This window comes from Danio rerio, chromosome 2 (assembly GCF_052040795.2).
Source record: "Danio rerio strain M-AB ecotype USA chromosome 2, GRCz13ab, whole genome shotgun sequence".
Classification (NCBI taxonomy): Eukaryota; Metazoa; Chordata; class Actinopteri; order Cypriniformes; family Danionidae; genus Danio; species Danio rerio.
The window spans coordinates 53,022,501-53,037,687 of NC_141022.1; the positions used below are offsets into that span (position 1 = coordinate 53,022,501).

The following is a 15,187-nucleotide window of genomic DNA, read 5'->3' on the forward strand; positions in this document are numbered from 1 at the left end:
GTTCATATTTTTACTTTAAAATGTTGTTATAAATACAACTCTTCATGTGCTTCCTGGACATTATATGTAGTTCTCAACACATTGCTGTATTGTTTTTCCTTCAATTTTTTTTTTATTTTATATAGATATATATTTAGATTTTCTTTAGTTAAAAGGTCTTTTAAAACTCTTCAGTTTACCCTCATAAAAGCAGCAGAAACCCTAATTCAGGATACAAGTATTTACTTACACTTTATTATACTGTCTCCTTGTTTCATGACTACAAGTCCATGTCTCTGTAAAGCTACTTGGACACAATTTGCATTCCATGAAGCACGAAAGAAATAAAATGACCTGACAAGTACTGTGCAATACAAATTAACTATATGCATCTAATACACATTTATAGGTTGGGTAAGGGTTAGGTTTTGGTTCAGTTGCGTGTAATAATGCATAATTACTAACAACATTTTGAATCAGAAACACTTCTTCTCCTCATCAGTTATACTATAATGTAGAAATTAAAATAACACATTACCTTTGAAACTGCATAGATAAGCATAAGATTCCATGTACAAAGGGAGAATTTCAATCAAAGTGTTTTTTCAAATAGTTTTATCAAATGTGATTATAAAAAATAGTTCATTAATTTTCACCTTTACAGGCTGGCTAGATTCACACACTGTTGCCACACAATTGTGTTTAAACCCTTTATAAAAGTGCATATTAGGTCCCCTTTAAATCATCCAACAGTTTATCTTCATTGTGTCCATCATAATGACACTCTCATTTCCCCGTGTTCGCAGATGGTGTCCAAACTCCCGCAGATGAAGTCGATCTGTAACCTGCATATTGACAAGCTGGAGTTCTTCCGCCTGGTTCATCCAGAGACAGCCTACAGTTTCCCTCCTCTGTACAGGGAAGTGTTCGGCAGCGAGATCAACTTCCCAGACTCCACTAACAGTTAGAAAGAGTGAGAGAGTGAGGGAGAGAGAATCAGAGTGAGAGAAGGGGAAGTAAAGAGCATGTGTGAACACATGAGAGGACATTATCTGTAAAAACAGCATTTAAAAAAAGCTCCAGGGAGAATCTATTACACTGTTAAAAACTACCAGCAGAAACTCATTCACTACACTACAACAGGGGCCAATCAAGTGTTTCAGATTCCTATACAAACTCGTATGTACAGTTGAAGTCACAATTATCAGCCTTTCTGTCAGTTTTTTCAAACATTTCCGAAGTGATGTTCATCAGAGCAAAGTATTTTTCACAGTATTTCCTATTATATTTTTTTCTTCTGGAGAAAGTCTTATTTGTTTTATTTCGGCTAGACAAAAAGCAGATTTTAATTTGGTAAAAGACCTTTTAAGATCAAAATTATCAGTCGCCTTAATTTGTTTTCGATTGTCTACAGAACAAATCATCATTATGCAAAGATTTGCCCAATTACCCTAACTTTCCTAATTAACCTAGTTAAGTCTTTAAGAGTGTACTCACACTAGGCTATTCGAACCATGCCTGGGCACGTTTAACAAGTGTGAAGCCTCATTCACACTACGAGTGACTCGCAGCGACAAAACAAAGCGACCGTTCATTTCGATGGAGAGACCTCTGTCTATGCCAGCGACAGCAACCGTTGACAACCGTGTCGAGCGATTTGAGAGCGGTTGAAAATCCTTCAACTTCATGCAAATGAAGAGCGACTCTCTTGAGCAACATTAGAGCTCACGTGATCTTCTCTCAGCTTGCTCAGAGGCCAGTTGTATTCTCCGTGCTGTAGACCTACACAGACCTGCGTTTGCAGCAGATCACCACCCAGAGCGACAGGCAGCTATAAAGTCGCTGCTAGTGTGAATGAGGCATGTAGCGTGCCTGTGCTCGATTTGGGTGGCTGCCCTGGTCCGGTTAGATAAGGTGAGCTAAAGCGCGGTTTGGTTGGGCTCAGGCACTGTACACAGCGCATGCCTGAGCACGAAACTGAAGATGTGACGTCCCTTTTAAGGGACTGCTTCATATGGATTTATTAATCATTCTTACTTTTCAATGAAGGCAAACTGTTATAGTTTATTTAAGACGCAATCCCCTTACTGCACCAGCAAACCTAATTCATTTATGAGCATTAAAAATTGTGGATCTGTTGAGCAAAATATTTGACTGAGTCACTGCGTCTTAAACGATAAAATAATATGCAACCATATATCTAAAGCAAACTCAATCCTGGAGAGCTGCAGCTCTGCAGATTTTAGCTCCAACCACATCCAACTCACACCTGCTTAATGGCTTCTATTAGTTTTGAACACCTTGATCAGTTGGATCAGCTGAATTTGATAAGGGTTGGAGGAAAACTGTGCAGATCTGCGGCTCTCCAGGCATCAAGTTTGAGACCTATGAACTAAAACAATGTCTAGTTTGCTGAGCGAGAGCGCTTCTCTTCCTGTTTAACTGAAGTTGCGTCATTGATGTCCTAAGCGTGCTCGGGCTCGGAAGGTAAAAATGCAGTGTGAGTGCAGGCCTTCAAGGGAGAGGGGAGGGGGCAGAAGCGCACTTCTGTCTGGTTCAAGACAACTGGACCTAACGTTAGTACACCTTAATTGCACTTTAAGCTGAATAGTAGTATCTTGAAAAAATATCTAGTCAAATATCATGTACTGTCATCATGACAAAGATAAAATTGAAATTAGTTATTAAACCATTATGTTTAGAAATGTGTTGAAAAAAATCTTCTTTCCGCTAAACCAAAATTGGGAAGAAATATACACAGGAGGGCTAATAATTCAAACTTCAACTGTAGATTATTCCTGGAGTTGTGCTCTCAGATCTGTTTTTTTATTTCATGGAAACACTCCTGAATGACCGTTTGTGTACAGATGTAAGCAACATGTTGATGTCTAAGCATGCCACTATTCCTGCATCTGTACATTGTTTTTTTTTATAATGGAGGTTTTATAAATGAAGAATTTCAGGATCAAACTTTCTTCCACGTGAACATTCAGGAGAGCACAACGCTTTTTATTTGATTTTTATTTGATACAAAGCACTTACAACATGCTAGGTGACTGTCACACGTCCCTTCCCGGTGAATCGCTCTTTAAGCACTTATATCGCTTTTTTTTTCCCCTCCCTCTTCCCTCGTTTTTTCACCCTCAGGCGAATCATGAATGTATCCCCCGAGACAAAAGCACTTATTTTTGATTTGAGACCGAATGTACTATAATGCACTTTTGGTCTTGCGATATGCATTATGAGACTTTATGACAATCCGCTCTGAAACAAAGAAACAAAAGTGCCCAGAATGTTAAAAACGAAGGGACCAATGTTACCAGAGCTATTTAATAGGAACATTCTATGTTAAATACAAGTTAAGTTGTCCATTTTTAATGTTGATTAATACAATAATAATAATAATTTACTTTTACATTTTTAAAATACATTTTGAAAATATTTAAGTAGTTTAAACAATTTATTTTGAATAATGTCTTCAAATATGATTAGGGAAAAAATGTATTAATTTATTGTGAAGTATCGCTTCAGACTACACAATATTTTTCTTTCATACATTTCTTATGTCATAATATTGTTTTGACTCGTTCCTAAAATTCTTGAGCAAGAAACATGAGGCTTTCTGACCAATCATTGCTTGCTGTCTCTAATGACATGCATGATGTCATCAAGCAGACAGAACTAGCGTTATGTGGAAATATGAGCAAAAAAAAAAACAATGACAACCAAAGCAGTTTGTTTTCTACTGGCTGAAGAGAAGCAGTAAAGGCGTAAAAGCAGGAGTGTTGTTGCTTTTGCATCATTTCCATTGCCTCTCTTTAGTTTTGCCATGTTTTAAAGCTAAACTAATGAGATTCTGTTCTCCTATTGGTCAATTTCACAGCAAACTCCTTCATGCAATGTTAAACATGTAATGAGAAAAGTTGCTTTAACCTATTTTAATATGTTAATCAGGTTTCAACTATTTTCTTTTAAGTCATACAAAGTTTAGCCTCATGTTTTAGTCAGTTTGTTTGATGTAAGTTGAGATGACTAGAGTTCATTTGATTCAACTAAAAGATTTAAGACAGAAAAATTTACTTACAATTTGGAAACGCGACCAAACAATGATAAAGTTGGCAATTTTTGAGGACGTATTGAATCGTCTCAGACACAAAATCTGTTTTAATTTTTTTCTTTTATCAAATTAGGCCAAACTATACAAGAACCAGTCTCAATGCCTATTGATGTTTACGAATCGCCACAAAACCAACATTGAAATGGATTGTGCCAAAATAGGACTGATATTGTGTAGTCTAAACCTACGAACGTATAGAAAAATAAATACAAGATACATGTATAAAAGCCTAAAAAACAATCATATATTGATAGACATGCACTTACAGTTGAAAGTCTATTGGGCAGCTAAGCCCTTGTACACTGTAAAAAGTGATTAGTTGACTTTACTTTTAAAAAAGAGCACACTCGTCGCCTTATAACTATATAGTTAACAAACTATATGCATAATTATAAAAGTTAAGTCAGTGGGTTTACTGACTAAGTGAAATCAACTTGTTGCTTTTAAGGTAATGAGTTCACTCACTTTTTAAAAGTAAAGTAACTAATGGCTTTTTACAGTGTAGTTCTTCATTATACCTCATTTTAGCTTGTGTTTAACCTGGAATGTTCCTTCAGTGCTATTTAAACGAACCAGAAATCATAAGTGTGCTAAACTGTTTTCTAATGTGCAATAGAAGTCAGTTTTTTGACCATCAAAACCAGATGAACAGTTCAATTGTGCGGTCATGACCAAACTTTTGTGAACACCTTTTGTTACAAAAACAAACAAAAAAAGCTACGAAAACCACACAGACCTCACTTCAGCAGGTATTTGCATGATCTCATACCTCATACCTCAACAAAACTTGTTACAGTATTAAACTCAAGCATACAAGTTCTCACTGCAAAAGCGCTTAACGGTGCATTTTTATTAATTACAGAAGAGAATACAGTTATAGATGGTTATGGAGAGAGAAAAAAGCAAGAGATCACTTTGAAATGGTCAATTTCTCTGGATGTATTTGGTTCATTGGGTATGTGTTATGACTAAAATGTTAATATTTGTTTAATTGTAAGGGCACGTGTCCACTGAAGCGTTTTTTACGCAGATGAAAATAGCAGCAATTTTCTAAAAATGTTCAGCTCTTAGTATTTAATAAATGGCGCAAAAGCACTCAGCACTTAAAATCAAAGTCCCTTTGAGGCAAGTCTTTTCACTCGACAGCCATCTTTGAAATGCCTCTCTGTCAGTATGATCGGACATTCTTTTTGAATGGGGAACATCGAATTCTCCAATATTGATTGCCAAGCTCACGGTTAAATTTTATATTAGGAATCAACAATCAAATTAGACAACAACTGTCTCTTTAATTTCATTTCTAAATGTTTGAGTCACACAAAATCTGCAGAAACTCACATCTGCTTCGTGCTTCTGCCCAGAATATTATCAGTCTTTTGGCTCTTGTACTAGTAGGCAAGGCTTCATTTGCTGTATTGACCGGTACACTTTTCCCCCATTCAAAACTATACGAGTGACACGTCTTGTGTATTCTAGAGTCTTTGGTTAAACAAACTCAGTACCGTTTAAAAAAACGCAGCACTTCCATTGACAACAACAACAACAAAAAATGCGTCAGTAAATACACACTCGAAACATCTGACATTTCTTCCAAACTTTAAAAAGTTTACAGGGATTAATCACTTATCAGTCGCTTTGAATAAAACTGTCTAAGTAAATATTAAATACATACTATATATACTATATATATATTCTATATATATATTTTATAAGTTAAAACACTGGTATTGCATTGTCTAAAAAATTATATAAACGTCTTACATTTAAAAATGCAGGGTACTGCGCAATTCCTTCATGTTGTGCCAAGTAAACCTAACAGTTTTTACAAATTTAAGTGAACATAAAACTATTACGTTGCCCCCCAAAAAACTCAAAGATTGTGTTGTTTCAACTCAATTTAATTAAGTAGTTTGAGGAGGTAGTAAAAGTCACTTTTTTGAGTGCCGTTTTTGTTGGTTTTTTTTTTTTCGATTTGTCAATTGATGTCCAAATTTATTTAGTCCTTTATTTTATATATATATATTAGTCCATATAGTCCATATAGTCCTTTCATATAAACTTTATTTTTTGAAGTCCAGAGAAATATACTATCTGTTTTGTTTTTACATTTGGAAAAAAAAATGTTTTTGTGGATTGAACATAAAACTATAAGGCTGTCCCAAAAAAAAAACTTAGGGGTTGTGTTGTTTTAATTCATTTTAAATAAATAGTTTAAACAAGTTGGAAAGATCACTTTTTTGAGTGTAAAACATGGCTTTTTTTTTTGACCATTTGTCAATTTATGTCCAAATTTATTTAGTCCTTAATTTTATATATTTTTCATATTTTAGTCCTTTATTTGATAGTCTTTTCATTAAGACCTTATTTATTTAAGTCCAGAGAAACAAACTATTTTATTTGTTTTTAAATTTAGGAAAATTAGGATTGAACATAAAACTATTAAGTTGTCCCAAAAAAACTTAAAGATTTTGTTGTTTCAACTCATTTCATATAAGTAGTTTGAACAAGCAGTAGTAAAAGTAACTTTTTTGAGTGTAAAACATGCCATTTTTGTTGTTGTATTTTAACCATTTGTCAATGTTCGTTGACCAAAATTAATCTAGTTCTTTATTTTGTATAGACATTTCATATAAACCGTATTTATGGATAGTCCATAGAAACAAACAATTTTATTTGTTTTTACATTGGAAAAAAAAATGTTGAAGAACAAAAAAAGTCATCAAAACGCATGGAAATGTATTCAAATACAACTGTCAATTGCAAGTCCAGAGAAACAAACTATTTTATTTGTTTTTATATCTGGGAAAAAATTAGTTGCTGAACAAAGATTTGATTGAACTCAAACACACACCTGTAAATTGAAAGTCCAGAGAAACAAACTATTTCCAAACGGTCTCTTTAATTCTCTTCCTCCATAGCTATATAAGATGTTCGCAGACTTCGGCATGACTGTATTGAACTGTCGCGGTAATTCCACCCACACATGCTCTTATTTGCTCAGGCACATTTTGAAAGTGTTCGGTGCTGCACCTTATTTTATTTTATTTAGTTTAAATAGTTTTTTTGCCATTTGAATGCAATGAGAAACCTCAATCCCACATCCCCCTTCCCTTGTAAATGCCACTTTAGATTAAGAAACAAATAGATGTTCGTTCAATTTCGATGGACATTTCTAAAAGATTATTTTGAATAGGAATGTAAATAAACGAGTATATTTAGTCTAGAAAGAGAGAGAAAGACATGTGGAGCAGGACATGAAGAGAGATGGGAATGTAAAAGAAACTCAAATGAGCCAGGACTTTTACTCAGCCGGCTTTTGAGTTCCTCCAGGACATCCAAATGGAAAGAAACGAAATGGCATCGGACTTATTTTTGCCCATTTCGTTGTGGAGCTACTCCGGATCCAACTTTCACAGGACACGGACGGTTATTTCAGCTGGGCATGATGAGAAAAAAGACTCTTGTTCAGTCTGGTGGACTTCACAAACTGGAGGATGACAAAAAAAGGAGAGCAAAACATAAGAGATTAACGCCACTCTTGCTGGAGCACGGCTGTAGTTTTCTGTTGTATTATTTTGTATATTGTTGATCACCTCTCTTGTCTATTTCTGTGGTCCGGACCGCTTCCTTCCATGCTGTTTTCTGTGCATCAGATTTTTCCAGGTTCACGGTGTTGTTTATAGTACAACTAAACATCCAACACACTGTTTTTCACAATTCCCAATGAGTGAATGAGCTTGTATTCTGTTCGAAAGGTGAAACGTGTCTCAGCTTTTTAACGAACAAGAGGAAATTTGCCTTTTGTCATTATAAACCGCTCTCGTCAAGACACGTGGCCTGCCCTCGGTTCAGAAGAATGAGAAATATGGGACTTCTGTCTGTGTGATGTGCTTTTTTCGATGTGTTGTTTTGACAATCCCCACCTCTAGGCCTTTGACGCATGCCTTCCTCAGATTGTGTTCGTCTCATCCAGTCACCCGTTTGTATCTACGAATCCATGTTTATTCTTTTGTCTTTTCATAGAAGAGATGTTTGCGTGTGTGTTTCACACACACACAAAAAGACGATTTATTCTCAGGGAGATTGCTGGTCACCAGTATCCTCTGCCGATTACACACACACGTTCACATACATAACGCACACACTTTGCACCGAATAGGAGACCCGTATTCTTGATCACTGTGTCCTGTAGCTATATTTAAATATATATATATTTTTTTTTTGTGAATGTCAACCACAAAGTGTCAAAGACCTTTCCTCTTTCTGCTAATGTACTATTACAGGTTCTTTCAACCTGAATTATAAGACACGGAGTATGAATAAATAAATAAAGACTAAAGATGGATTTTATTCTTTAAAAAGAAACGCCGCCTCTTGTGATTTGTTTTTCGTTGAGTTATTTTGATTCTGTTGTTAAAATTTATTGAATTACTGAAGAATTTTTGCAGTTCTTTTGTAAAATTTTGCATTGGTCTGCAGTAAAAAGTCATATATTATTCACAATTTTTTTAAAGTAACTAAATGTGCTACTTCCTAATTCAATTCATGTTTATTTCTATAGCGCTTTTACAATGTAGATTGTGTCAAAACAACTTAACATAGAAGTTCTAGTGAACTGAAACTGTTTCAGTGCAGTTTTCAGAGTTGAAGTTCAGTTTAGTTCAGTTCCATGTGGTTTAATTTTCACTGCTGAAAGTTCAAACACTGAAGAGCAAATCCATCGATGCGCAGCTCCACAAGTCCCAAACCAAGCAAGCCGTTGGCGAGCAACAAGCTTAACCACATGACGAAAGTGAAGAAAAAAAAAACATGAGAGAAACCAGGCTCAGTTGGGCACGACCATTTCTCCTCTGGCCAAACTTCCTGTGCACAGCTGCCGTCTACGCTCCGGGCTGGAGAATGCTGGACGTCAATCATGGAGAAGCTGCAAGTATAAGTAGGTCACTGGCGGGTGTTCAGGTGGGCCCACATGATTATTATGGAGACTCATCTGTTACTGGGGTCTCATGCTCTCCACTCCTTCAAGCCTGCTACAAGGCAAGGCAAGGCAAGTTTATTTATATAGCACATTTCATACAGCAGTTGCTCAGGATACAGCCTGGTACAGGATTATGGAGACCTCTAGGAGTGGTTGGCATTGTCTCTTCACAGGACTTTTTAAGAAAAGTAATGTGAAAATAGTTATTTTGCTTTTTTTTTAGAGTAAGATGGACTTAAAATTGTATATATTACTATGTCTATTGTATCTTGGGAAATTAATGACTGTCACACTGAAATTTAGTTGACTGTTGTAACAATATATTTTCCATATTTTAATAAGTACACTGTTAAACCCAACAGTCAACTTTATCAAATGAAATGTGTTATCAAACACTCAAAATTGACTAAAAGTTAATTCTACTCAATTGAAAAGAGTTTTAAACTCAGTGTTTATGAGTTAATTAAATATTTCATTACTTCAACATAAATGGAGTAAGTTCGCAGTACTCATAGATTAGTTTTTTAACTCAAATGCTTTGTTGTATTCGGTTTCCTCAAACGGTTTGAGTTGCCTTAACTTATTGGGTTTTACAGTACTCAGTTGGTTTGAGTTCTCTTCATTTATTGGGTTTTACTGTGCTCAAATTGCTTCGTTTACTCAAATGGATTAAGTCCACAGTACTCATTAGGATTACAGTAGTTTATTAACTTAAATGGTTTAAGTTATCTTAACTTTTTGAGTTTTACAGTGTATAGGTCAGAATATATTGTATTTTATTAGTACTGTATGCAAATATTTAGGTTTTTCTGAATAAAAGTAAACATTTAATTATAGATTTTCTATTCGGCTTAGTCCCTTTAATCAGGGGTCACCACATGCAGAATGAGCCACTAACTTATCCAGCATATGTTTTATGCCATGGATGCCCTTCCAGCTGCAACCCATCACTGGGATACACTCATACACTACGGCTAATTTAGTTTATTCAGTTCACCTATAGCGCATGTCATTGGACTGTGGGGGAAACCGGAGCACCCGGAAGAAACCCACGCAAACACAGGGAGAACATGCAAATTCCACACAGAAATGCAAACTGACCTAGCCAAAGCTTGAACCAGCGACCTTCCTGCTGTGAGGTGAAAGTGCTATCCACTGCACCATCGAGCTGCCCCAAAGTAAACATTATCATAATATTATATCATTATCCACAGCCTATTTAGACATAATATCTTCATAAACGTTAGCGTGTGAAGATATTTTATCTAGCATAAAATACGTATAGTGTTTATATATTATATAGTTTAAATTACAATTTAGGGCGACATGGTTTCAGTGGTTAGCACTGTCGCCTCATAGCAAGAAGGTCACTGGTTTGAGTTAGTTGGCATTTCTGTGTTTGCATGTTTTCCCGTGTTGGTGTGGGTTTCCTCCGCAGGTGCAACAGTTTCTCCCACAAGTCCAAATACATGCAGTATTGGAGTAACTAAATTGGCCTTAGTGTATGTGTGTGAATTTGAGAGTGTTTTTCCAGTGCTGGTGGGGCATCCGCTGTGTAAACCATATGATGGAATAGGGTGTGGTTCATCCCGCTGTGGCGACTCCTAATGAAAAAAGGGACCAAGTCAAAGGAAAATGAATTAATTTATTTAATTACAAGACATTTTGCACAGTTCTGTGTAAAATTGTGTATATTGATCTGCAGTATGGGGGGAAAGTAAGACATTACAATCTTAAGTCACCTTTTTAAAAAAGTAACTAAATATGCTACCTTTTAGGGAAAGCAATGTGAAAATAGTTGTTATTTTTCCATGTTTTAAGTGTAAGATAGGCTTAAAATTGTATATATTACTATTTTGTTCAGTACTTAATTTGTTAATACATCTTCAACTGTGATTTCAGAAGACAGACACTGAAATTGACTTTATTGTAACATTATATTTTGCATAATTTAATAAATACAGGTCAGGATTTGTACCATATGTAAATAAATCAGTTTATATGAATGAAAGTGAATATTATTTCATCCATAGCCTCTAATTTAGACATAATATTTTCATAAACGTTAGTGTGTTAATATATATTATGTAGCACAAAGTGTTTATATATTATATACAGTAGTTTAAAGGACATTTGAAGTAAATTCATATATTCTAAGGTTTTCACTTCTTTTTTGTGTCTTTGTTTGAGTGTCAAAGCATTATTTTAGCAACACTAATAACTATAAGTGGTTAAATAAATGTAAACACTAGCAGAGAAAGTTAAACCCGGAAGCTGCAGAGTTTCAAGCAACGCGACGCACTCAAGCGACCAATCGGATCATATAATTTTGCATACATTTTAACTTTTTCTGTTACCAGAGAACCATAAGTGCATGTACACTAATATAAACAACATATATTTAAACACATTATAAAATACATTTAAATAAGTCACGCCTTTATTGCTGAAATTGCTGAGAAACAGCGCGCAAAGGGAGCCACGCATCCTGACGTTGGCAAGCAGCCGACCAATCAGAAATCTTCCATCATACGCGACGCGTGTATATGAGCGTTCTAGTTGCGTCGCGTCGCGGTATAGATGATGGGGTGTGACGTGCACTGCAGGTTCAAACTCTAGTCTGAGCAGGAAGAAGGAATTGCGAGAGTTTTCTCACAGTTTTTCAAACGCTCTCTGTTTTTGTTTTTAACTATTGATCTAACATTACACCGACATTTGTGACAAAGACAGGATCAAACGCAAAGATGTCTGTCGCCGGACTGAAGAAACAGTTTTACAAAGCCAGTCAGGTGAGTGTTATCACAAGTTTCAACTTGTCACACACTAGTCAACAATTGATACATAACATTGAGGTGGAGTTGGATTTATATTTGCACATTCTGGGTTTCTCTTCAATATATAATTTAATTAAAGTCAAATATGTCATATTATCGACCAATGACTATTAAAGTACAACATTGTTCACACACTGTTTATTAAATAGTATTAATGTTGTTTTGAAGTCATTCCTACATGCCATTTCAGACCCAATATTATATAGAAAGCGTGTCATTAGTTGTCACTATTCAATAATGAGCGAAGTACAAATATAAAACTTTGAGGTTATTCAAAAAAGATGCAACTTTGATGTTGACATGTAGCTTTTGTTCAAATCTTCCAGAAACACTTGATCACTTTTTTTTTCTTGTGAATTTCCTTTTAAATTTTGGTTTGGCGTTTATACATGGCTTTTATTAAAGATTATTTCAGTCTCCCCTTTTGTTCTGAAACAGATGCCCAATCTAGGGCCTGCAGACAAAGGTTGGCCCATGATAACCTTTGATTTGTCCCTCCATCCCATCTGAGAAGTGAGGGAGGATGATGGAGAAATGTGGGAGGAATTACTTTAACAGAGATTGTCATTTTTAATTTAACATAACTTTTGTTTTTTTACTGTCTAGCCACTAAAAAAACTAAAAAAACAATCTGAAATTAAATGTTTTAATTAAATGTAGTGAGTGAATCAGATTTAAATAATAAATAAACACATTCACTTGATGGATAGCGGACATTGCAGAGGATATCAGCAAGAGAATAAAGGCAAAGTCTATTTTTTAGTGTTATAAATGAGATTGTTTATTTTTGTTATTGTAAGATGTTCATCATAAAATGTACAAAAATGAATAATTATCAATACAATTAAAGTATTTTAAATGTAATAAATTATATAATAAATTAAATTATATAATAAATTATGTAATGAATTATAATAATAAATTAGGAAATCACATTGACAACTTTACAGTTTGGTATATTTACCTCCGGCCCATCAGCCTCAAGTTTAGCTTTGGCCCTTCATAAGAAAAGGTTTGGGCACTCCTGCTCTAGAAGATATTTTCTTTTACAAATGCGATTTACAGTGTTCTTTTACTGATGTTGTGAGCTTTATTTTACTAATGGATAAATATCATATTTATTGTGAAAGGAAAAAATTCAGGCAAATTCGTTTGAGAAATGGTGACGAGTGTTTCCCAAAATTGTAGTAGCTTTATCGCAGATTCTTCGTTTGAACCACATTAGTTATACCATAAAATCTCCATAATGCCGCTCTAGACAGGGTGGGTTAACTACTTCTTTAGTAAAAAACACAATTTTTTGTGCAAATTTTATTGTTTTACGCAAACACGCATTTAAAAAAAAAAATCCAATTATAGTTTTGGTAAAAAGATGCACTCATTTTTCATAATAACTGAAATGTAAGTAAACAACACATAGGACCTATATATGTTTTCTTTACAAATATTGAGAATATTCCTTATAAAACCACTTGGCTAACATGTATTCTAATCTCATGTATAAATCATATAAATCATTAAAGGTTGTAATTTACAATAGGCTATTTATTAAGAAATTAAAAAAAAATTCTACTTGCTAATACTACTACTAATAAAAATAATAATTATTATTATTATTATTGAGTAGGATATTGCTTATTTCTTTTTTTATTTAATTTTATTTATTGTAAAAGTATTCTTTTACAATTTGACATTCAAACCACTGCAGAAATGTTCCAACCAACAGGCCCATGTCATATACAGTAGGCTACAGATGCATTTCTTAATAAATAACCTACTATAAATAAAAACCATTAACGCATGCTATATATTTTTGTTTTCACAAGGTTTGGAGACATAGCGTAAATTCTGCTTTTAAATAATAGGTTACCTATAGCTTTCGCCACGAGGTTGTGTTCAAAATGGCATAAATGTTTTCTAAGTGCACTACGAAGGGAATGCAGCTGTAAATATGAAGATCGCTAAAACTGAACTGTAAAAATACTTTGAAAGCAAATTACACCGAAAAGAGATGACTTTATTGCTTTTTTTATATATTTTAATCATTCCAAGTTTAAATGTTAGAATGTTCTAAATTAATAGGGCATTAGGGGATAACTGGGAATAGAACACAGCCAGGAACGATGCTTCTAACTACAGCTCTAGAGGTGTAGTTGCAAGCGTACAAGTTTGCGAAGCAGTTTGTGAATGTTTATTAGAATAATGGATTTGGGAAACGGCAAATCAACTAACCATGCTCGTAACAACACAACTTGCGACCTTAGTTGGTTAACGCTGGTTTTTGAAAGCACCCCTGGACAGTAGGGCTGCGGGATTTGGCCTAAAATCAAATCTCGATTAATTGAACATTTTACCTCAGTTACAATTAATCAATGATTATTTTAATTATTTATATGGGGTTTTTTTGGCCTCATAGTACACTGACAAGATTTGTACAGTAAATATGCTCACATATTGCAAGTGAGAGATTTTTGAATGAAGGGTGCATTGCTTGATTTGAAAATAATTGAAGGAAACAAGCACTATCTATGATTATTTATTGAACATCATAAAAGAAAATATGTCCTCTCAAGGCTTCCCTGATACAGCTTCCAATTATCGTCAATGTAGTGCTAACGTGCGACGTGTAGTTACATTTGCAGATATACGATCTCGCGAAGGCTGTGCCTGACCATTACCTGTGCTGTAAACGCAGAAGTATTAATCAGCCTTAACAGAGCGGGGTCATGTGACTCCACATGCGGTAGGAAAAATAAAAAAATCCTGGAAAAATTTGAGTGATTTATAGGTTCTGAATGTTGATTACTTTTCGATTATTCGCCCAGTCCTACTGGACAGCATCTTTTGTCATCACACGTGTATTTTAAACTAGTCAGGTAATCGGTAGAGTTTATGGCTCTTTGTCTGGATTTGTGTTTATATTTAATGTTTGTTTCTATATTTTAATTACATCATAAGCTACAAATCTAGGACAGAATATCAATACAAGTAGGCCTACCAAGTTTATATAATTGTAAGTCTTGTTAAGACTATAAAATTTACAATAATAGAGCTACAAAGAGTTTCATAGTGATGTACATGAATGACGCTGTCATTGACTCACTAATTTACTGGAAGGGTCCCTCATGACATAAACATTGCGAAATGCTAGTCCAACAAGTGGTCAGGAGTTCAGATTGAATTTATAACTGAGGCTTTTGAGCTTCAAACATATGCATTTTACTGACTGAATCACTTAATTAACTTGCATTTATTTGATTTGTATCTGCTCAGGGTTTG

At 34.6% G+C, this 15,187-nt stretch overlaps 3 protein-coding genes across 12 annotated transcripts in view; 2 read left to right on the top strand and 1 right to left on the bottom strand.

Annotated features, from left to right (window-relative positions):
* rorcb (RAR-related orphan receptor C b) overlaps positions 1-4,869 on the top strand; it is a 36,403-nt gene extending 31,534 nt beyond the window's left edge. The window contains exons 10-12 of one of the 5 annotated variants that reach the window (XR_015477812.1): positions 786-2,184; positions 2,333-2,559; positions 2,614-4,869. Coding sequence is in view for 1 of the 5 variants with exons in the window: in NM_001277094.3 (NP_001264023.2) it covers positions 786-947 (162 nt within the window). In the remaining 4 variants the exon portion in view is untranslated. 5 annotated transcript variants of the gene reach the window in all.
* The window catches only part of cactin, a 465,667-nt gene that overhangs the window by 282,151 nt on the left and 168,329 nt on the right, over positions 1-15,187 (bottom strand). The gene's annotated exons all lie outside the window — the stretch shown is intronic.
* The window catches only part of sh3gl1a (SH3-domain GRB2-like 1a), a 54,862-nt gene continuing 51,322 nt past the window's right edge, over positions 11,648-15,187 (top strand). For 4 of the 6 annotated variants that reach the window (XR_015477338.1, XM_087238440.1, XM_087238441.1 and 1 more), the window contains exon 1: positions 11,648-11,863. Coding sequence is in view for 5 of the 6 variants with exons in the window: in XM_087238440.1 (XP_087094566.1) it covers positions 11,819-11,863 (45 nt within the window). In the remaining variant the exon portion in view is untranslated. 6 annotated transcript variants of the gene reach the window in all.